The sequence below is a fragment of the Carcharhinus amblyrhynchos genome, chromosome 9 (genome assembly GCF_965287045.1).
Source record: "Carcharhinus amblyrhynchos chromosome 9, sCarAmb.v2.hapA, whole genome shotgun sequence".
NCBI lineage: Eukaryota > Metazoa > Chordata > Chondrichthyes > Carcharhiniformes > Carcharhinidae > Carcharhinus > Carcharhinus amblyrhynchos.
In genome coordinates this window covers 70909613-70933586 of record NC_137332.1, presented here as the reverse complement: position 1 = coordinate 70933586, position 23974 = coordinate 70909613, and the positions used below count along the sequence as shown (strand labels likewise).

General features: G+C 42.9%; 1 protein-coding gene across 1 annotated transcript; it reads right to left on the bottom strand.

The window, feature by feature from the left end:
- Nucleotides 1-88: 88 nt before the first annotated feature.
- prdx6 (peroxiredoxin 6) lies at nt 89-15100 on the bottom strand. Its single transcript, XM_080195919.1, has 5 exons — nt 14924-15100; nt 9409-9565; nt 2035-2181; nt 857-1003; nt 89-393 (listed from the first exon to the last, which is right to left on the bottom strand). Exons 1-5 carry the CDS (start codon nt 15010-15012, stop codon nt 265-267), a joined length of 669 nt encoding a protein of 222 aa, XP_080052045.1. The 5' UTR covers nt 15013-15100; the 3' UTR covers nt 89-264.
- Nucleotides 15101-23974: the final 8874 nt, after the last annotated feature.

The window sequence follows — 23974 nt, the reverse complement described above, 5'->3', positions numbered from 1 at the left end:
GATTTATAATGGTGATTTCCAATGTAATCATGTTCACTACAGTCTTTGCTTAAGCAGAGCCGATTAACAAGTACGCTTCACAAAATGCCACATTCCAACAAATGCAATTATTTTATTGTAGAAAGGTTACATTGAGGAAACTCGTTATAAAGGAAGGTGATTGGTTTTAGAAGTGATCCTGTTTATTCATGTTCAGTAACCCTTGGAATCAAGGACAGGCACACAGGGGATGTAATGCAGATGTGGAGAATCTGCTGGTACGCTTCAGGGCTGAGGGGTGAAGCGCAGGTACTTCTTGGAAGACGGGAGCTCCTGAATGCGAATTCCCTTTGGGAAGAGCTTGGTTGCCTCCTCTTGAGGAATATTGGGAAGGACCATGCAATCTCCACCAGCCTAAGGAGAACACAAGTTTTTATCTTTGAAGAAAGTAAAATTAACTACCAATGCAGTTTAAAAAAAAATCATAATAACCATAGATAGTGTTAGACCAAACCCTTTCTGTTTTAGCAAATGGTTTGTATGGGTGTCTAAATGCTTAATTTTCCACCGAACTTTAGGGAGAAAATAATTTCAATTGTAACTTTTATCATGGGTCAAAAAACATATGCAAACACTTTTGCACCTCTTCCCATTTTCTCCATCGTTGAAACCAATGGAGATGAAAAGTTGGGAGTAGGTGTACAGCGAGGCACTGACTCACCATCACCAGTTTTTCTGCCTGGCAATAAATTTCTGCCCCATCCCCACTTGTACCAAGGCTCTTGAGTGCTTCCTCCATTAATCAATGCTCTTTCTAGTTATTGGCTACATTATGTCCAGTAGTGTGTAGAAATAGCTGCACTGGGCAGACACTCACCGTCCAGTCCACTGGTGTGGCCACCTTCTTGCAAGCTGTCAACTGCAGGGAATCAATAGCTCTTAGGATTTCATTGAAGTTCCTCCCAGTGGTGGCTGGGTAAAGGATGGACAACTTCAGTGTCTTGTCAGGGCCAATAACAAACACCTGAACACAACGGAAAGAACACACTTAAAAGATGGAGAATTGATCCCTTGAAAAAAAACTTTTTTTTAAACTTTGGTTTAGAGGCCCCAGCAGTTAAAATCCATTCATGAAAGTTCAATGAGCAATTGGAAAGAAATTAATCTGTTGTTCATCAAGGAAAGATGCAATAAAAGCAAGCAGCTGTAACAAGAGACCAGCTATCCTCTTGAGTTTGATTTGTTATCATAACAAAGAGAAGTAGCCGACAACTTAAGTCGGAGGATGGGAGAGCTAACTTCTTGCATTTCAGGTAGCAACAGTGCCAGCCTACCTTGTGACATAACAATGTACACCCGTCACTGATGGCACCAGAATATGATGGAAGTGAAAGCGACACCTCTGACAGAACCCTGGACCTAATTTCATTCCAGGCCACAAGTGATGACAAACCTCCCACCCTGCCCTGCTTCCTGGCACAGCTCTCAAAAACTTGGGCTCAGAAGTAAAAAGGGAATGTTCAAACACTGAACGTGTCTGCTTTCATGCTGTTCTCCCAAATCCCATGTAGGGTAACAAAAATCCCACGTGGAAGTTTTTCTTTTATTCATTCGTGGGACATAAGTGTTGCTGGCTGGCCAGCATTTACTGCCCAACCCTCATTACCCTTTGAGGGTAGTTGAGAGTCAACCACATTGCTGTGGGTCTGGAGTCTCATGTAGGGCAGACCAGGTAAGGATGGCAGATTTCCTTCCTTAAGGGGTATTAGTGAACCAGATGGGTTTTTCCAAAAATCAGAGATGGTTTTTTAATTCCAGGTATTTTATACTGAATTCAAATTCCACCATCTGCCATGGTGGGATTCGAACCCAGGTCTCCAGAATATTAACAAAGTATCTGGACTAATTGTCCAGCGATAATATCACTAGGCCATCGCCTGCCCAACTGTCAGCTGGCTAACTTGGCTCGTCAAGTATTAAAGCCCTCAGTGGGCGTTTGCCACTCAAGTGGCAGGTTAAGTCATGTCTCATTCACCTTTGCATGGGTAAACTTACGGCACGGGCAGTCAGCGGTAGGCCCTCCTTGTTCCTTTCCGCAGGATCAAGCATCCCTAGTTGCACGGCCAATTCTCTCTTTTCGTCAGCAATGATGGGAAATGGCAAATTTTGAACACTCGATTCTCCAATGTATGCATTGATGTCCTGCAGGTGGCAAACAGAAGTCAACATGTGCATCGACAGATACTTTACTATCATAACTGCTCCCGCATTGAATTCCATGGGAAGTCAACTACCAAACTTAGCTCTCAACGGACGGACAACGTTGGGTGACCAACCTATTCCTGGTCTGCAGAATGTAGCTAAAGACCTGATAATACAGACTCATTTACAAGTCTTATGTTCACCCCAACAGGAGATATACCAACAATTTAATTCTGCCCCTCATTCTCAGAGCCTTCCTTTAGTGAGAATGAAAGTTTTTCACACACATTACTTTTAAAATATGATGGCTTATGTGACCACATACAGTAGCTCTTTTGCACCCAGCATCTCAAACATCTACAAAAAAAAAGTGCAAGTTGTTAACCTGAGGTTATTGTTTTGGCAAAGGGGGAAAATATTAACATGTAGAGTTCCCTCCTCTTCTTTGGAAATCCTGTTGTAAGACAGCCTCAGGTGTAACATTCAATCCAAAGGACAGCTCCAACTGTACAGTCCTCCTTCAATATTGCACTCAATATGTACAGAAATCTCAGAAATTTGAGTGAAGACCCTCAGGTTGTTGCACAGGCACTCTTCAGTCCTCAAAATAACTTTTTTTTCCTGCTCTTGTTTCACAAACTGTTTTACTCAGAGCAAGCAGTAGTCACTTGACGCAACCTCTGCTGCATTCCTGCTTTGTGGACCAAAGATTGCTTTCCAGCACTTTAAGTAGCCAGATGTTCATTTTTAATCTACGTTTGCTTTGGGACAATGTCAATAGGCTGGTGAACTACAGATGGGGATAACAGAGACAGGACAGGGACAGAGCAGAATGCACAGCATTGTTCTTTAACACAAGGTGTGGTGGAGCGTGACTTGCATTTAGCATTAGGGTTTCAGCAGACTCCTATCACTCACATTCTGTGCTTTGTTTGATATGCCCAATGCTTTAAATGGGAACTGGAAGGAATGGCATAGAATGTTGTGTGAAGTGATGCATAGAGGGGCAATGCAGGTTCGATAGTACAATGTTAAAGAGGATGCAGATATAGAGAAACCTGGGGCCCAGATATACAAATCTTTGAAAGGAATGTGACACCTTCATAAGACTGTTTTTAAAGCACACAAGATCCTTGGGCTCATTCTTAGAGTAAGAAGTCTCACAACACCAGGTTAAAGTCCAACAGATTCTGAATCAGAACTCCCTACTCACCTGACGAAGGGGAAAACCCCCAAAGCTAGTGGCGTTTGCTACCAAATAAATCTGTTGGACTTTAACCTGGCATTGTGAAACTTCTTATTGTGTTTACCCCAGTCCAATGCCGGCATCTCCACATCATTCTTAGGAGTCAGAGTGGCCAAACAGGGAAGTTACGTTCAGTCCTTAACGAAGGCCTAACCCCTCCACTGTGCCCCAATTCTGGGCACCACATTTTAGGAAGGGTGTCACGGCCTTGGCAAGGGCACGGAGGAGATTTACCAAAGCGGCATCTAGGACGAGAGATTGGAGAAGCTGGAGATGTTATGCTTAAAGAAAAGATTATGGTTGCTAGACGTACTCAAAATTAAGAGGGATTAGGAAGAATAGATAGGGAGAAATTGTTTACACAGAGCTAGGAGGGTTGGTTAGCAGAGGATTTAAAATAATTACCAAAAAAGGTAGGGGGAGGAAATAAGGGTTTTTTTCATCATGATGATTTAAAATACATCACCTGGAAAGGTGGTGGAAACAGATTCAACAGTAACTTTCAAAAGGGAATTGGGGGAATACCCGAAAACATGGAATGTGCAGGGCTGTGGTGAAAATGCTAGGGAATGTGCCTAATTAGGTAACACTATCAAAAGAGCCAGCACAATTGTAATGGATGCTTCCAAGATTATGCGAAATAGGAGCAGGAGTTGGCCATTGACCCATCAAGCCTCTTTGGTTGATTATTCATTCACAGCAAACAGCCACTTCTCTATCCCAGTGGAAAGCAAAGATTCAATGAGAATGGTTGACCTAGAATTTTTTCACTGGATCACAGTACTCTCAATTTTAATAAGGCAGTCTTGAAGTTTAACTAGTTAGTTCCCTGTGTTCATTCATGTTAGAGAGAGCACAGGATTTGCATTCAATTAACATGATACATTTACAACAATGGGAGAAGAAGCAAGGAGAAGCTAGTCCAGAAAAGGATACAAATGCAATGAATAATATACTCCAAGATTGATGGAAGACAGTCAAATGTAAGCACCACCACCTTCTGGGCATAAAGAAACCAGGGACCCAGGTTCAATTCCCAGCTTGAATCACTGTCCGTGTGGCATTTGCATGTTCTCCCCCTGTCTGTGTGGGTTTCCTCCAGGTGCTCTAGTTTACTCCCACATTCTGAAAGATGTGCTGGTTAGGTGCATTTACCTGGACAGGTGCTGGACTGTGGTGACAAGGGGAATTTCACAATAACTTCATTGCAGTGTTGATGTAAGCCTTACTTGTGCCTAATAAATAAACTTTCTTTTGGGCCAAAGGGCCTGTTTGTACTGTAGTTTTTGTTTTTTCTAAAATGGCAGATCACAGATGAGTCCCAGATGTGAAATTAAAATGACACCTTTAAGGATTTGCTTTGTGCTCTTGATAAGTAGTCGTGTCAGCAAATTAATCTCACTGTCATCGACAGAATCCTCACAGAAATCAAGTCCCATGGCATCCAGAGAGGATTGAAAGGCCAGTTTCAAAATGACAGAGAGAGATAATAGGGCAGGCTGAAAGAAAAAGAGTGAATGAGATAATATAATAAGAAAAAAAGATCCAGCAACATCCAAAACAAGGAACTGCGATGATAAGAAACATAACTTAAAAAGTTGACAGATATTCTCAAGGTCAGGGAAGAAACAGTGGAAGAGAAAAATGTCTTCCACTTACTTTGCTGCATTAATACTTTTGCAATATTTTACTTTAAATGACAATCATAGCAGACACTGCAACTCTCTTTTACCATGAATGAGACTGCAAAAAACCATGGTGGCACAGTGGCTAGCACTGCTGCCTCACAGTGCCAGGACCCGGGTTTGATTCCGGCCTCAGGTCACTATCTGTGTGGAGTTTCCTTTGGGTGCTCTGGTTTTCTCCCACTCTCCAAAAGACATGCAGGTCTGTTTAGCCATGACCCTAGTGTCAGGGGGATTAGCAGTGTAAACAAGTGGGGTTACGAAAATAGGACCTGGGTGAGATTGTGGTCAGTGCCGACTCAATGAGCCAAATGGCTGCCTTCTGCATTGCAGGGATTCTACGATGATGGACTGCAACAAAAAAGAAGAATTGGCTAAGTACTTGAAAAATAATGCAGAAAAGATGGTAATGAAATGAGTTTAGATTAGATGGCGCCAATCAGAGGGCTAGCAGCCATTCGGCCCATGGAGTCTGCACCGACCACAAACCCACACAGGTTCTATTCTCATAACCCCACTTGTTTACACTGCTAATCCCCCTGACACTAGGATCAAATTATCATGGCCAAACAAACCTGCACGTCTTTTGGAGTGTGGGAGGAAACTCAACACAGACAGTGGCCTGAGGCCAGAATCGAACCCGGGTCCTGGCGCTGTGAGGCAACAGTGCTAGCCACTGTGCCACCGTGGCTTTTTGGCTGATTGTTCATTCACCGTAAAGAGAGAGTTGCAGTGTCTGCTATGATTGTCATTTAAAGTAAAATATCGCAAAAGTATTAATGCACCAAAGTAAGCATTTTTCTCTTCCACTGCTTCTTCCCTGATCTTGAGAATATCCGTCTAACTTTTTAAATAATGTTTCTTACCATCGCAGATCCTTGTTTTGGATGTTGGATTTTCTTTTCTTACTACAATATCTCATTCTTAACTGGTGCCTTTGTACCAACTGTGTTTTTTGTTCCATAAATTTATGATTTTGTTTGGTCAGTTGCAGCGAAGTAAGGTGGTGGGAGTTTCATAAAAGGTACTTTGTGCCCAAGCACACTTCTGGCACAACAGTTATATGGTGCGAGTCCAGCATCGAAACTTCTGTAGAATCTGACCAGTTGCAGTTGCCTGGACACCAGCATTTCGCAGAGTACAGAAATACAGAGGAGCAATTCAGTGAATGTTTTTTTTTAATTTAAAAAGAGCCAAAATCCCATCAGCTCTGTCACACCATGTGCAGTTTTATGAAGATCTTACTGATTATCTTATTCAGTCCAGTGTGTGGGCATGTTGCTGAAAGGTTTTTCTTGAAAAAGAAGCAAAACAACCAGAAGCATTGACTGTGCTGGTAACATTACAGAATGCCAGGTTGGAAGTGAAGCAGTAATGAGTATAATAGCTGGTTATTCTATCAGCACAAGAATAAGAGGGTTTTAAGTTGCTGGGGACACTGAAAACTCTTTACTGTTTATCTGCTGATTTATGACTTTAGCAAGTTTTATTGATGTTAGATACTTCAGACTGCAAAAAGGGCAGGGATTGCACTAGCAGACCTCAAAGGTGTACATGTGAACAATAATCCAGTGTTAAATTACACAACAGACAATGTAGCAACCATAATTTAACTCTGATACCCAAATGAGTAGAGATAGACTTATTCTTACAAATTAACTCCTGGTCTTCCCTTGGTATTAAAACCACAAATCCATAATTAAAAACATAACTTTCTATTGTTTTGGACTCTTTTCTACTCTGACCGTTGAAACCAAATGGTGGGAATATCAGGGAGTTGGACAACAATGACAACTTGCATTTATATAGCACCTCTAATGAAGTAAAATATTCAAAGGTTTTCACCATTAGGAAATTAGGACATGTGACCAAAATCATAGTCAAAGGAATAGGTCTTGAAGAAGGCAGTGAGAGATATAGGGAGGTGATTCTGGAGTTTGGAGTCTCAGCATTTGAAAGAACGGCTATCGATGAGTTTAAGATTATTTATTAGTGTCACAGATTGGCTTACATTCACACTGCAACAAAGTTACTGCAAAGGGAATCAAGAATTCACCATAGGTCAGACTTCTTAGAGGATTATTGGGTTGGACATGATTACAGAGATAGGAAGAGGTGTTACTAAACTGGGGGCTAATATAGGTCAGCAAACACAGGGCGAGACAATGGGTAAATGGAACTTGGCAGGGGGTTAGGATGTGGGAAACATTTCTGCATTTTCATACATAGTTTGAGTTTAATAAGTTGACAGGTCGTTGATTTAAAAGCTGTCTGATCATCATCTGCTGCTGGCCACTCAAAATTACAACCTTTCTCCCAGGCATCTGAGTCAGATTTACAACTATTTGCTGGATCGTGTACACACAAACCAATTCAGCAGCTTCTGCAAGAACCTCCTTCCACAGCAGGCAGCCTATGCTGTGTGTAACTGGAAAAGCAAAGACTTGTACCACTGGAAAATAACAAACGGAGAAAACACAAAGCTAATTGTTGCAGGATCTAATGCTAGGAGGGCTGCCTGCTGCCCCTGATCTGATTCTGCAAGTGGTTCCACAATGTGGAATCCTTCTTCCTCTCCTCATCCCTTCATTCCCATCTGGATAGATTCCAGACATTAGATCATGAAGGAAGTCCACAGCTGCTAGTGCTCAAAAGCTGTGCATTTGGAGGGGAGGCAGTCCCAGCCTATTTCTCACTTGTATCCATAGTCTCTACCCACCCCCCACCCTGCTTTAAAAAAAAGGTCACCCCTCAGCAAAACACCTTTCTGGTAGCCTTAATAATAGAGTGAGATTTCTACCCCTCAGAGCAAGTAAGTCTCCCCTCTTAAACATTGCTGGTCAGCCAAAGTGGTTGGCAGCTCTCGCTGTCACTGCAATGTCAGAACTCAGTGGTGGGTGGTGTTGGGACTGCAAATATTCCCTGGCATGAAGAGCAATGGGTCCCAGGCTAAAGTTAAATCCCAGGCTTTTAGGGAAGAAAATGATCAGGAATCCTAGGGATGGGAGGAGTGAGAGTGGGGTGCACAAAGTGAGGATGCCCACAATACTCACAGGACAACTCTCAAAGGATTGCCCACTCCTTCCCACCTTTACACCTCAAATAGTGAAAAAGCCAACTGCCTAATTTTTTTCGCTACCAACCACACTACGGCATGGGCAATTAACAAGTTCAATTGCACATGAATAATTTCATTAAACAGCGTGGGGTTACAGATTTCTGCCCCTTCAGCTTATTCACTGCGTTATAGGGACCAGGGATTAGGCGGGAAGATGGTGTTCGAGCCACCTGTCATATTTACCTGCTCTTCCCCTCCCATCCCCCACTACTACTTAAAGCACGAGTGGCTTGTGAGTGGGGGAGGAGGCATAAATTTCATCTTTTTGTTGCACGTATGGCCAACATTAATGTGAGTGAAGATCAGTTTAGGCATAGCAAAAAAAAGGGATTTGACCATAAAACATAGGAGCAGAAATAGGCCATTCAGCTCTTTGAGTCTGCTCCGTCATTCAATGAGATTGCAACTGATCTGGTGTAATAATCCTCAACTCCACTTTCTCACCTTATCCCCATAACCCTCCTTACTGATTAAAAACCTATTTCAGCCGTGAATGTACTTAACCACCCAGCCTCTATAGCTCTCGTTGGTAAAGAGTTCCACAGATTCGCTGACCGAAGGAGAACAAAGTCCTCCTTATCTCTATCTTAAGTGGATGACCCCTTACTCTGCAATAATGCCCTCCAACACCTCTACTTTCTCAGAAGGCTAAGGAAATTTGACATGTCTGCTACAATTTTCACTAACTTTTACAGATGCACCACTGAAAGCATTCTTTCTGGTTGTATTGCAACTTGGTATGGCTCCTGCTCTGCCTAAGACTGCAAGAAACTACAAAGGGTTGTGAATGAAGCTCGGTCCATAACGCAAACCAGCTTCCCATCCATTGACTGTCTATACTTTCCCACTGCCTCGGAAAAGCAGCCAGCATGATTAAGGGACCACACACCCTGGACACACTCTCTTCCACCTTTCTCCATCGGGAAAAGATACAAAAGTCTGAGGTCACGTACCAACCTGACTCAAGAACAGCTTCTTCCCTGCTGCCATCAGACTTTTGAATGGATCTTCCTTGCACTAAGTTATCTTTCTCTACACCCTAGCTCTGACTATAACACTACATTCTACACTCTCTCCTTTCCTTCTCTATGAATGGTATGTTTTGTCTCTATAACATGCAAGAATCAATACATTTTACTATATACTAATATGTTTGACAAAACAAATCAAATCAGTACCTTGGTCCATCCATGGTGATCTTGAACACTGTCAACCGAGAGAGCTATAATTTTCACATTGCGTTTTTGAAATTCTAGGGCCAGCTTTGACATGCAGCCCAGCTCTGTAGTGCAGACAGGGGTGTAGTCTGCTGGGTGAGAGCAAAGGAGGCCCCATCTGTACAACAAACAAAAAAAAACCATCAGTACACCACTTCCCAATTTTACAAAGCATGAAATCTTCAGAAAAAAGCTAAGCATAGGTGCAGAGACAAGCTTATGCTCAACTGCTCCATCGAACGAAAAATCAAACTGATCCCCAGTTTTTAATCTAGATTTCACCCACAGAGTGCCAAGTGACTGTCTAAGCATTCCAGTTAGGGTGCTGCTTTTTCAGAAGTAGAAAAGAAGTGACAAAAGACTACTTCTATCAACAGTTATGCAGAAAAATATTTAATCATGGTACTTCCAAGCAATGTGCCCTATCCAAAATCATACAACTTCCCTCTTATGTCATGCACAGAATTTTCAATGCAGAAACAGGGCATTTGGTCTCTCTGGTCCGTGTGGCATTTATATTGCACATGAACCTCCTCCCACCCTACTTCATCTGTGTGCAATGTCTCCCCTCTCGGGCAGCATTTATTCCTTATTTATTCCTTCCTTATTTGGTCCCAGAAGTGTTAGGCAACATTGTCAGGGGAAACGTTTGACAGGAGTGTACAGAGGGCATTCCATGGGCCAAAGTCCCCATCTGAAATCCATATACATCCACTTCCAGCAGAAATTTTTAAAAAAAATTATCCAATTCAATCCAACCAAGTCCAATTCAGAATCTCAACAAGTGAGACATTCCTGATCCAGGCTGACAAGACAGGACTCTCACAAAGAACAAAGAACAAAGAACAACACAGCACGGGAAACAGGCCCTTCGGCCCAACGAGCCCACGCCGCCGTCCTACTATCTCAGTGACCTATTCATGATTTTAGTCTACGCCTAACGTGCGAGGATCAGGGAGGTCCAAGTTAGGGACAATTTTAGTACCCAATCAATCAGCCTAAAAGCACATCTTTGGGGGATGTGGGAGGAAACCGGAGCACCCGGAGGAAACCCACGCAACCACGGGGAGAACGTGCAAACTCCCACAGACACAGGCCCAAATCCATGTGTCCGCACAGCAACAGAGATAGTCTCTGAGCTGTCATGTTGCCCTCGAGATGGTCCAGCTTAAGCACACTAACGACATGAAGCAATAGGCAACTCCCGAAGCAACATCCAAGAGCAGCCCACTACAACCTGCCGCCTGCATGCCCCTTGCTGGACTTAAATGCCTGTGGAGACAAAAAAATTCATTATTAAACAGGCAAAGACTAACATTCCTGAGGCAAAACGTATTCCCAAGCCTACAATGTTCAGTAAGGCCTACTATATCCCCCTATATGTAGCCCGCTCATATGGCTGTCTAAGTGACTCTTAAACAACCCTAGCGTGCCTGCTTCCACCACCTTACTCGGCAGTGCATTCCACACCCCCACTACCCTTTGCGTGAAAAACTGCCCTCTAATATTTGTCTTATACCTAGCCCCCCTCACCCTAAGCCCGTGACCCCTCGTTCTATCCATTTCTTGTAGCGGAAAAAGCTTACCACCATTTACTCTATCTATCCCCTTCATAATCTTATAAACCTCTATTAGATCCCCCCTCAGCCGACGTCTCTCAAGGGAAAACAGCCCAAGTTCATTCAATCTTTCCTCGTAAGACAGCCCTTCCATACCAGGCAACATCCTGGTAAATCTCCTCTGCACTCTCTCCAGGATCTCTACATCCTTCCGGTAGTACGGCGACCAGAACTGGACGCAGTACTCCAAGTGAGGCCTAACCAACGTTCTATACAACTGCAACATCAGACTCCTACTCTTATATTCTATACCTCTTCCTATGAAGGCTAACATACCATACGCTTTCCTCATCACATTCTGCACCTGTACCGACACCTTCAGGGACCTGTGCACTTGCACCCCCAGGTCTCTCTGCGTATCTATACTCCGGATAGTTCTACCTTTTATCGTATAACTCCCCTCCACCTCCTGTCTTGGGCTTGATCTACATGATCCAAGCCGATTGGAGTAGACACAGCTCCTCCTCCAAGGCTTGATCTCATTTGCATCTTAGCCAAAAGGCTGATATGCCACTTTTAAAAACTGCTTCAAATGAAGTTAAAATGGAACCTAATGACTTCAACCAAATACAGCAAGTCAATACTACACTTGATCTTAGCCAAAAGGCCGCTTCCAGCAGAAACTGGCATGGGAGGGGACAGAATAGCAGATGGCAGATCAGGAATAGAATGTTGGCCAGCTTCTGGATTCCAGGACTCTTCCTAACCACTTCCTAGGCAAACTTGCCAAACAATCTTTCTTACTCATTCATTGTATATCAATCTAAACTCAACCTAGAGTCATGTCCAGAGCACAGTAGATAAAAGGAAGACAAAATTCACAATTCTCTTTAAAATACAGCTGAAAACTCTTTAGTTCCTGGTATTTGTGTGATACAATGATAATTGCGTTGTTGACAAATCAAAGCAAATGTGATCTAGCAGTTGTTCTACAACAGTAAAAGGCCAGATGCAAGGAAAACCCCCAGGATGAAAAGCTATGGGATCCATAAGTCCATAGCCTACTGTTCCCCCCAAGCTTTGTATATGTACCACACATCATATTTTAAATCGCTCATTCAATGCATTCCAAGATATCTTTGTTAAACTTAACCCAATTTACATTGCAATTAATCTACAGTAAATGCATACACTGTCTCTCGAGGAAGTCTGGTCCACAGATTGATGACTAGAGTAATCGGGCAGAATCTTCCATTCTGAAGTCTGTGCTGTTAGTGCATCTTTAAGAGATTTCTTTTTAAAAAAAAAACATGATCTCTGAAGCTCTCACAGTCAGTGTTTCTCAGCTCACAGCCTTAGCTGTGATATGTAATATATATTTGTAAAAGGTGAAGATTCCAACTTCCCGCTGGTGGGGAACTTAATTTGGTGGAGGAATTTAATTCCAGCGTTTTAATGACCATACATGATATGCTAATGCATGCAAACTCAGCTGGCTTTTAAAGGTCCCGAGAACAGAATTCCTACATGCCAAATTAAGTTCTCCTTGCCTATCATAATTAAAGCTGCTGGTGGGACGAGAGAATTCCACTCTTTGTTTCTGCCAATTAGTTTTGAATGGTCTTCTGTTAAAGCCCAGGCTGTGGCCTCTCATCCTACTGAAGGTGAACCAACTTCTCATTGCAGACATTATATAGTTATGCAATGTGCGACACATATTGCACCATAAATGCATTAACTTATTGTTTGCAGTCACCAGAAAGATAACACTCAAAGTATCAATACCGGCAAAGATCTCAAGTATCTCAATATAATTTTTGCCAAGCTAATCATCATGCTCAGAATGAATGCTGAAAAGAAATCACTTTCAAATGATAGCAGGAAGAGCAAAGTGTATCATTTTGATTATTTTAAAACCAACACAAAACATAAAAGCAATTTAAGTTTAGATTTTGGGAGACTGGCTGCCATAAGCAGTTGCTTCCCATTTACACTGTTCAATACTATATCTATAGCAGCTAGCTCATAGACCCTGTGTTTTAAGGAGCGACCATGTGCCTAAGGTAGAGGAAACATAGAAGCTAGGAAAAGTAGGCCATTCAGCCCTTCAAGCCTGCTCCACCATTTAATGTGATCTTGACTGACCCTCTATCTCAACACCATACTCCTGCTTCCCTGTCATACCTCGATGCCTTTAATGTTTAGAAATCTATTTCCTTAAGTACGTTCAGTGACTTGACCTCCACTGCTTTCTGTGGCAGAGAATTCTACTGGCTCACCACCGTCTAAGTGAAGACTTTTCTCCTCATTTCCTGCCCTAAATGACCTACCCCATATTCTGAGATCATGACATATACCCCTGCATCCAGTCTGTTCAACCCTGTCAGAATTTTATTATGTTTCAATGAAATTCCTTCTCATTCTTCTAAACTCCAGTGAACACAAAGGTTTGAGCTTGGTGCTGTAAAACACTGGGAGCTGGTTTCTCCCAAAAATGTCTATTAGGATAAGGCTAATGGTTGTTGGATATGGCAATGCATTGGCACGTCACATCATGCATTTTCAGAATACAAGATTTTAAGTTTATGTATTAGTGAGACAAGTAGGCTTACATTCATGCTGCAATGAAGTTACAGTGAAAATCTGCTAGTCGCCACACTCCACACCTGTTTGGGTACACTGAGGGAGAATTTAGCATGGCCAATTCACCTAATCAGCATGTCTTTCAGACTGTGGGAGGAAACTGAAGCACCCATAGGAAGCCCACACAGACATGGGGAGAATGGACAGACTCCAACAGACGGGACCCAACCCAGGAATTGAAGCCAGGTCCCTGGTGCTGTGAGGCAGCAGTGTTAGCCACTATGTGACCGCCTGTGCGAGGGTTTGAGGTACAGGAAGAAAAGAACATTTGGTTAGTTTCAAGAAGCTGTTTGAAGTTATGAACAACTTTAGCAATTGCAGCCAAGCTGGCAGACACATTTTTTAAAAATTAAAATGTATTAACATAATTAGTCTTTTGAAGAAAAAGGGACAAAAGGGACATACTGCAGGTGCTGGAAATACTAAACAGCTGTGCCAACATTCTGGAGATAGTGATTTAACGTTCCAGCTGGATGACTTTTCATCAGAGATAGTGGGTTATCGTTGATATTTGCTTTCAAAGTCAGAGATAATTACCACCTTGATCTTTGTTCCCTTAGGGAGTGGTGTGGACAGTTCGGAATACCATCTGACTTCAGACATATTGCTTAATGATCTCCGGGACTCGCCTGCATATCGAATCGTGAGAGCAGGGGTACACGGGGAGTACTGGGTTATATCTATCTGTCCATGAACAAGCTGGACAGCGTGAATCCTCCCCCCCACTCCCAAATGCCCTTTTGTACAAGGTCATTGCAACTGCGCATTGACCAGTGCCTATACCTCGCCAACTTTTCACAACAGCACAGCTTCCGTTCCAACAGCATGACATTGCATTTTAGAAACGTTACCTTTTCATTTACTTTCACCCCTAAATAATATCACACAAATAAAAGTACACAGACTAGCCACGTAAACTGTCCACAGTGGAGCTTTGACAAACAGTCAGCAAAACGTCAGCTCCTTTCTTACAGATTGCTGCCAGACCTGCTGAGATTTTTCCAGCATGTTCTCCTTTGGTCAAAGTGTCTCTGTTTGCTTATAGGATCCTAGATCGTGCAAGCAACATTTTTAAACTCTTTGAAAGATTAGCTGTGCAGCCGCTCTTACACTTAAAAAGAAAATGCAGTTTAAAACAGAGAAGAATTTCCACTTTCACGATTTTGATACATGAAACATTGCAACAGTGGCAGGTTCTGCGCAGGCGCCACATGTTGCAACGTTCTGCACGCCTGAAACTTACAAAGCTGTATTTAATCTTTCACTGAACTTACGAGTCTCCCAGCCAGTCGTGGAATTTTATCCTTCCCACAGTTGTGTCTGCTTCAAAATTTGGGAAGGTGTCGCCCAGATTGATTCCCATTGCTGCTGATTCGGATTTTCTTTTAACCCCGACCAAAAAGAACAGACCAGACACTGCACAGGGAGAAAAGGGGGTGGGTAACGAGAAAATACGTCGCACCAATAGGGCTACGAGAGAGAAGACGCCTGTTTTAATTCGACGAGCTTCCTTGCCAGTAAAATCCTATCAATTATTGATCTAAGTCAAATAGTGAAAAAGGTTTTGTGCGACATGTTACTAGGTTTACTTGCAGCTAGGTAGACAAAGAGCATTAATGAAATTATCCAGAGCTTTCTAACATTATTAATATCAAGCTTACTGGTCAGCGAGCACTGTACTTGAAAAGGACTATCCACTTACCTTGCTCTTACTCGTTAGTCACGCAAACTTTACCAATTATCCAGTTGCCTTATGAAAGTTATTATTGAATCTGCTTCCACCAGCCTTTAAGATGGTGTATACCAGGATCATAACATAATCATCTAAAGGAAATTTCTCCTAATCTCCCTTCAGCTTCTTTTGCCACTTATTTCAAATCTGTGTCCTATGAGTTTTAAACCTCCTGCCAGAACAAATATTTTCTCCTTGAGTCAATCAAAACCCTTTAAAATTTTGAACACCTCTTTTAAATCTCCCCTTCATCTTCTCTAGTTTAAGGCCTTCCTGCTGAAAAGTTAATGGCCCAAAGTCGTGGTTCTATTTTCTCTCCACAGATGCTGCCTGATCTGCTGAGTATTTCCAACATTCTCTACTTTTGTTATGCCTTCATTTATGTTTGCAGGTTCTCTCCACTTCACTGGCTGAATTATTTGATTACACTGATTTAATTACACTGGGGTTTTGTGATACTTCTAGGGTGGTTTTGTGATACTTCTATGGTGTTTTTGTAATGTGTGGGGAAAGAGAGGAGTCACTCTGCAAATTCTGTCCAATTGTGTTCATTGTTACGAAAGCAGGACTTTAGATAAAAGATATTTTAAAACATTTAACTTAATGGAAAATAGAATGAAATCGAGTGCCCTGTGTAGGAGGATAGTGTGATCATTTTAAAGAGGGAGACAGACCCATGTGATCTGGATGTCAAGAGGAAAGATGCCCAGGCCAAACCCTATTGAATTTTTAAAATTATTCATTTGTGGGATTTGGGCATTGCTAGCTGGCCAGCATTTATTGCCCACCCCTATTTGCCCTTAAGAAGGTAGTGGTAAGATGCTCCAGTCCACGTGCTGTGGGGAGGTAATTTTAGGACTTTGGCCTTGTGACTGCGAAGGAACAGTGATATGTTTCCAAGTCAAGATGGTGAGTGGCTTGGAGGGGAACTTGCAGTTGGTGGTGTTTCCATGTATCTGCTGCCAGTGGTCATAAGTTTGGAAGTTGCTGTCTAAGAATCTTTGGTGAGTTCCTGTAGTGCATCTTATAGATAATACACACTGCTGCTACTGAGCGTTGGTGGTGGAGGGAATGGATGTTTGTGAACTTGGTGCCAATCAAGTGGGCTGCTTTGTCCTGGATGGTGTCAAGCTTCTTGAGCATTGTTGGAGCTGCATCCATCCAGGCAAGTGAGGAGTATTCTATCACACTCCTGACTTCTGCCTTGTAAATGGTGGACAGGCTTTGGGGAGTCAGGAGGTGAGTTTCTCACTGCAGTTCCTAGCCTCTGACCTGCTCTGGTAGCCATTTGTTTATGTGGCAAGTCCAGTTGAGTTTCTTGTCAATGGATATTGAAAATCAAATAATAGTTTTCACAGCTTGACACAAAAGAGATGGGAAGTTCACATCTCTTCTTAAAAATTATTGGTCACTATGAAGATGGTAACATAATTAAAATGGTAAATCAGGGCCTTGCTCATGAAGGCTGGTGATTTGAGGTGAAACACCAATACAACCTTTAACTCCGAGAGTTAAGAAGAGGAGAACAAGGGCAGGTTGTGATAATATGATTCAGAAAGGCAACCTAGGTCAGTGAGTGAACCACTGCATCTCTGGGCCGCAGATTGAAATTGGGCTTGTTCACTAACCATGAGTTCATTAATAAGGTTGAATACACACCAAATATTTCATGATGAGTTGTAGAAAATGCTTAATCATTGGTATATTCATAAAACTATAATCAACTTCAAATTGTAAAGAAAGATTTACACTTTGGACGCAGTGGGAATGCACAGCTGTCAGTCACTGTTATGAGGAATCAGCACACAACTTGCCCTTGCTTTACACAGGTATCACTTCAGTCATACTAATAGGAAAAAAGCTGTGCAGATGGAAACCAGTAGAATGTGGAATCCTGTTCCTGGGCAGCAATCAACAACGTGTGGATCATACTCAGAACGAAGATTGTGGGTCCTGGGCTGCAGGTTGCCCACCATTGATATGGCTTATTAACAGCAGATCATTGCTGCTACTTAGAAAAGTAATCATAATTAAATAGAACTGTCAAGTGCCCAACTATCAAGTCGCTGTTTACAAATTTGTCCTGTCCGTTATTGGTGGTCAGTGCTCTTTCACATAAAAGAATGTGACTACAAAGCTCAGGCAATCTGAACCACTAAGCATAAAATTTATTGAACGGGATATAAAAATCACATCAGAATAAAAACCTAGCAATGCGGATGCTGAAGGTCTGAAATAAACTCAGATAGTGCTGGAAAAACTCATCATTTGTGGAAAGAGAAACGAGTTACTGTTTTGAGTCGAATATGACTCTTGAAGAGTTGACTCTGTTTCTCTCTCCACAGATGCTGCTGAGTTTTTCCAGCACTTTCTGTTTCTATATTTACATATTGTGCAAAAATAACAAGTCTTGGTTTTGTCCCCGGAGAATTAACTTGGGCTCTGGATTACTGGTCCCATGACATTATTGCTAAACCACTGTCTCCCTAAGATGAGGGAATACAGAGAATAATACACTTTTAATCCTGTGTATTCAACACAAAAGAAATTGTACCCATCAGGAAAAATAATTCTTATTGCATGTAATTCGGGAAATGTGTCAAACTTCGCAAAGCTCAGATGTATGGCTCAAGATACACTCGTACCAGCTTTTCTATCACTATTTAAGGGTGACATGGTGGCACAGTGAGATTAGCACTGCTACCTCACAGTGTCAAGGACCTGAGTTTGATTCTGGCCTTGACTGTGTGGAGTTTGAACATTTTCCTGGTGCTTCGATTTCCTCCCGCAGTCCAAAGATGTGCAGGCTTGCTTGATTGGCCATGCTAAATTGCCACTTAGTGTCAGTGGGACTAACAGGGTAAATATGTGAGACTACAGGGATAGGGCCTGGGTGGGATTGTTGTTGGTGCTGACTGAATGGGCTGGATGGCCTTCTTCCGTACTGTAGGCATTCTATTCTATATTTCATTGAATCCATGTGGACTTGGTGCTTTACATTATATCTCAAGGACAATTTATTTTTTATTATTTTCTTATTTTCTTTGATGTCTCATTGCCTTTCATGCAATCCATTACTAAATCCCTTTGCTTAAATTGTCACTTCAGAAAACCCAACCCCCAATACCACAATGTGTCGACCTTTCTTTGCCCCTTTCCTTGCACTATCATTTTCTTCTTGTGTAGTTTACAGACATTTACTGAAATGGCTACCTTCTTGTACAAGCTACATTGCAAATTGCTTTTTACCCATTGGATTTTATTTGGATTCAGAGCTGTTCCCTTCTCACTGGCATGTTTTGATTTCATATTCCCTTCCATCGCAGAGACTTTTATCTCTGCTATCCATCTCTATCTCTTCCTCAGCCCCAGCATTTCTGAAACACTCATCCATACTTCTGTTACTGGCTGACTCCACTATTCCAACGTTCCCCTGGTAACCTCTCATCTCCCACTGTCCATAAACTTGAACACATCCAAAGCCTTGCTACCCATGTTCTAACCTGCACCTCATCCTGTTATCTCATCACCCCTTTGTCACTGTCATTAACAATGGTTCCCGGGACGCAACTGCCTCGATTTAAAAATGATCTTTCTTATATTTAAATCCCTCCCTGGTCTCACCCCTCCTTATCCCTGTACCATCCACCAGCTCTGCAACCCTCCAGTTATTCTGCATGTTTCCAATAACAGCCTTGTTTTCTTCACCTACCAATGGAGTCTGCATCTTCAGTTCTCTAATCTCTGGAATTCTCTCCTTACTCCTCTCCATGTTGGTTGGGATTTCACCACAGTTTCCTCCATGGGCGGCACGGTGGCACACTGTAGTTAGCACTGCTGCCCCACAGTTCCAGGGACCTGGGTTCGATTCCCAGCTAGGGTCACTGTCTGTGTGGAGTTTGCAAGTTCTCCCCATGGGGAAAATTTGCCAGTGCTATTCAGGGGGGTTTAAACTGATTCAGAGGGGGGACGGGAACCTGAATTGTAGCTCCAATGTACAGGAGGATGAGAATAGGGAGGTCATGAATAAGGTTTCTAGGTTGCAGCAGAATATTAGCAGATGGGAGAGTGAGTGTGTATACTTTAATGAGAGGAGCATACGCAATAAGGTGGGCAAACTTGGTGCCTGGATTGGTGCCTGGGACTTCGATGTTGTGGCCATTACAGAGACATGGATAGAGCAGGGACAGGAATGGTTGTTGCAGGTTCCAGGGTTCAGATGTTTCAGTCAGAGCAGAGAAGGTGGTAGAAGAGGCGGAGGCGTGGCATTGTTAGTCAAGGACAGTATTACGGTGGCAGAAAGGATGTTTGATGTGGACCTGTCTATTGAGGTAGTATGGGCTGAGATTAGAAACAAGAAAGGAGAGGTCACCCTGCTGGGAGTTTTTTATAGGCCTCCAAAAAGTTCCAGAGATGTAGAGGAAAGGATTGCAAAGATGATCCTGGATAGGAGCGAAAGTAACAGGGTAGTTGTTATGGGGGACTTTAACTTTACAAATATCGATTGGAAAAGCTATAGTTCAAGCACGTTAGAGGGGTCAGTTTTTGTCCAATGTGTGCAGGAAGGTTTCCTGACACAGTATGTAGATAGGCCAACAAGAGGTGAAGCTACATTGGATTTGGTACTGGGTAATGAACCAGACCAGGTGTTAGACTTGGAGGTAGGTGAGCACTTTGGTGATAGTGACCACAATTCGGTTACGTTTACCTGAGTGATGGAAAGGGATAGGCATATACTGAAGGGCAGAAGTTATAGCTGGGGAAAAGGTAATTATGAGGCTATTAGGCGAGATTTAGGATACATAGGTTGGAGTAGGAAACTGCAGGGGGTGGGAACAACTGAAATGTGGAGCTTATTCAAGGAGCAGCTACTGCGAATCCTTGATAAATATGTACCTGTCAGGCAGGGAGGAAGTGGTCGAGCGAGGGAACCGTGGTGTACTAAGGAAGTTGAATCTCTGGTGAAGAGGAAGAAGGAGGCTTATGTGAAAATGAGACATGAAGGCTCAGTTAGGGCACTGGAGAGTTACAAATTAGCCAGGAAGGAGCTAAAGAGAGTGTTAAGAAAAGCTAGAAGAGGACATGAGAAGACTTTGGTAGATAGGATCGAAGAGAACGCTAAAGCTTTCTATCGCTATGTCAAAAATAAAAGATTGGTTAGGGCAAGATTAGGGCCAGTCAGAGACAGTAGTGGGAAGTTGTGCGTGGACCCTGAAGAGATAGGAGAGGCACTAAATGAATATCTTTCGTCAGTATTCACGCAGGAAAAAGTCAGTGCAGTCGAGGAGAATACTGAGACACAAGCTTTTAGATTAGACAGGATTGAGGTACATAAGGAGGAGGTGTTAGCAATTCTTGAGAGAATGAAGATAGATAAGTTCCCTGGGCCGGATGGGATTTACCCTAGGATTCTCTGGGAGATTAGGGAGGAGATTGCAGAGCCTTTGGCTTTGATCTTCATGTCGTCATTGGCTACAGGTATAGTGCCGGAAGACTGGAGGATAGCAAATGTTGTCCCCTTGTTCAAGAAGGGGAGTAGAGACCATCCTGAGAATTATAGACAGGTGAGCCTTACTTCTGTTGTGGGCAAAGTTTTGGAAAGAATTATAAGGGATAGGATTTATAATCATCTAGAGAGAAATAAATTGATTAGGGATAGTCAACACGGTTTTGTGAAGGGTAGGTCGTGCCTCACAAACCTTATTGAGTTTTTTGAAAAGGCGACCAAAGAGGTAGATAAGGGGAAGGCAGTTGACATGGTGTACATGGATTTTAGCAAAGCGTAGGCTACTGCAGAAAATGCAGATGCATGGGATTGAGGGTGATTTAGCAGTTTGGATCAGGTATTGGCTAGCTGATAGAAGACAGGGGGTGGTGGTTGATGGGAGTTCAGTTACAAATGGTGTACCTCAGGGATCTGTTTTGGGGCCACTGCTGTTTGTCATTTTTATAAATGACCTAGATGAGGGTGTAGAAGGATGGGTTAGTAAATTTGCTGATGACGCCAAAGTCGGAGGAGTTGTAGACAGTGAGGATGGATGTTAAAGTTTGCAGAGGGACATAGATAAGCTGCAGAGCTGTGCTGAGAGGTGGCAAATGGAGTTTAGTACGGAGAAGTGTGAGGTGATTCACTTTGGTAAGAGTAACAGGAGTACAGAATATAGGGCTAATGGAAGGACACTTGGTAGTGTCAATGAGCAGAGGGATCTCAGTGTACATGTGCATAGATCCCTGAAAGTTGGCACCCAGGTTGATAAGGTTGTTAAGAAGGCATACGGTGTGTTAGCTTTTATTGGTAGAGGGATTGAATTTCAGAGCCATGAGGTCATGTTGCAACTGTACAAAACTCTGGTGCAGCCGCACTTGGAGTATTGCGTACAGTTCTGGTCGCCGCATTATAAGAAAGATGTGGAGGCATTGGAAAGGGTGCAGAGGAGGTTTACCAGGATGTTGCCTGGTATGGTGGGAAGGTCTTATGAGGAAAGGCTGAGGGACTTGAGGTTATTTTCATTAGAAAGAAGAAGGTTAAGAGGTGACCTAATTGAGGCATACAAGATGATTAGAGAGTTAGGTAGGGTGGATAGTGAGAGCCTTTTTCCTCGGATGGTGATGGCTAACACGAGGGGACATAGCTTTAAACTCAGGGGTGGTAATCATAGGACGGATGTCAGAGGTAGGTTCTTCACTCAGAGGATAGTAAGGGCGTGGAATGCCCTGCCTGCAGCAGTTGTGGACTCGCCAACTTTAAGGGCGTTCAAATGGTCAGTGGATAGGCATATGGATAACATTGGAATAGTTTACGTTAGAGGGTCATTAGATTGGTTCCACTGGTCGGTGCAACATCGAGGGCCGAAGGGCCTGTACTGCGCTGTAATGTTTTATGTTCTAAGTTCTATGTCTGCATGGATTTTCTCCCAGATTCTCTGGTTTCATCCCACAGTCCAAAGATGTGTGGGTTAGGTGCACTGGCCATGCTAAATTGCCCTTAATGTCCCAGGTTGCGTAGCTTAGAGGGATTACTGGAGTAAATATGTGGGGTTACAGAGATGAGGCCTAGGTGAGATTGTTGGTGCAGACTTGATGGGCTGAATGGCCTCCTTCTGCACTGTCGGGTTTCTATGTCTTCATGACACTCTCTTTCTCCCTTTCAGATGCTCCTTAAATTCCACCTCTTTTGACCAAACTCTTAGACAACTGTTAAAAGATTGCCTTCAAAACAAAACAGAAAATACTGAAAAATCTCAGCAGGTCTGACAGCATCTGTGGAGACAAAGTGCCGTTCTGGCTCGAAATGTTGGCTTTATTCTCTCTTCAAAGCACTGGAATTGAAAGTTCTGCTTCAAATACTCTAGGGGCTGTCAATCAAACTGCATAAGTGAAGGAACTCCACTGTGATAACGGAAAGTTGTGAAATCAGTCATTCAGCACTAACCCAATAATGGTAACCCTGAGGATTGTGGCAACAGAGTGAAATAGCAATCAATGATTTTTTAAAAACACTCCAGGCAATTTTTCAATGATTTTGGGCACAGGAGATTTAAATACCTTGACAGCATGATAGTTGCCTTTGACAGTCCACTTTGACATTTCCAATGAGTTTGACAGTTAATGAATTTATGCATTTTTTACACAAATTCATGCCAGCTTTTAACAGTTCAAAGGGAGACCTGACCTCCTCTGGGAGCAAATCCAAAATGATACATCACCTTTCCAAAGGCTTTTAGAGAGCTTAGACCTGCTCCTACCAGGTTTAATCTATTCATGTCATGTTTCACACATCTGGGTCATTCGAGTGGAGTCAGCTGCTCGTTTATATGTTGCCTCACCGACTGACCTTCTCGCTACTCCAAGACACACAGACCAACTGCTGATCCTTTACGCGAGTTTTTCTTTCCCTCCCCAGCTTCTTTCTCAGGCTCTTAGCCACGGGTCCAACTCCATACATAAGAACATAAGAAATAGGAGCGGGAGTAGGCCGTCTAGCCCTTCGAGTCTGCCCCGCCATTCAATAAGATCATGGCTGATCTGAAGTGGATCAATTCCACTTTCCCGCTTTCTCCCCACAACCCTTAATTCCCCTGTCTATCAGAAACCTATCTACCCATGACTTAAATGTATTCAGCGAGGTAGCCTCCACCACTTCAACGGGCAGAGAATTCCAGAGATTCACCATCCTTTGAGTGAAGAAGTTCCTCCTCAACTCTGATCTAATAAGCCCCCCCCTTATCTGCTATCCTTTCTAAGTGGGAAGAATCTCACTACCTCTACCCTATCTATACCCTTCATTATCTAATACGTCTCTATAAGATCTCCCCTCAGTCTTCTAAACTCCAACGAGTACAGACCCAGTCTGTTTAGTCTCTCTTCATAGGCTAACCCCTCATCTCCGGTATCAGCCTAGTGAACCTTCTCTGCACTCTCTCCAAGGCCAATATATCCTTGCGCAAGAGCGGTGACCAAAACTGCATGCAGTACTCCAGCTGCGGCCTCACCAGTACCCTGTACAGTTGCAGCAAGACCTCCCTACTTTTATATTCTATCCCCCTCGCTATAAAGGCCAACATTCCATTCGCCTTCTTGATTACCTGCTGCA

Coding starts and splice junctions, on each gene's coding strand:
- prdx6 (XM_080195919.1), bottom strand. CDS start 15,012: ATGGGAATCAATCTGGGCGACACCTTCCCAAATTTTGAAGCAGACACA. Junction 9,566..14,923: donor CACGACTGGCTGGGAGACTC/GTAAGTTCAGTG, acceptor TTTGTTGTACAG/ATGGGGCCTCCTTTGCTCTC. Junction 1,004..2,034: donor TACCGCTGACTGCCCGTGCC/GTAAGTTTACCC, acceptor CGTTGTGTTCAG/GTGTTTGTTATTGGCCCTGA.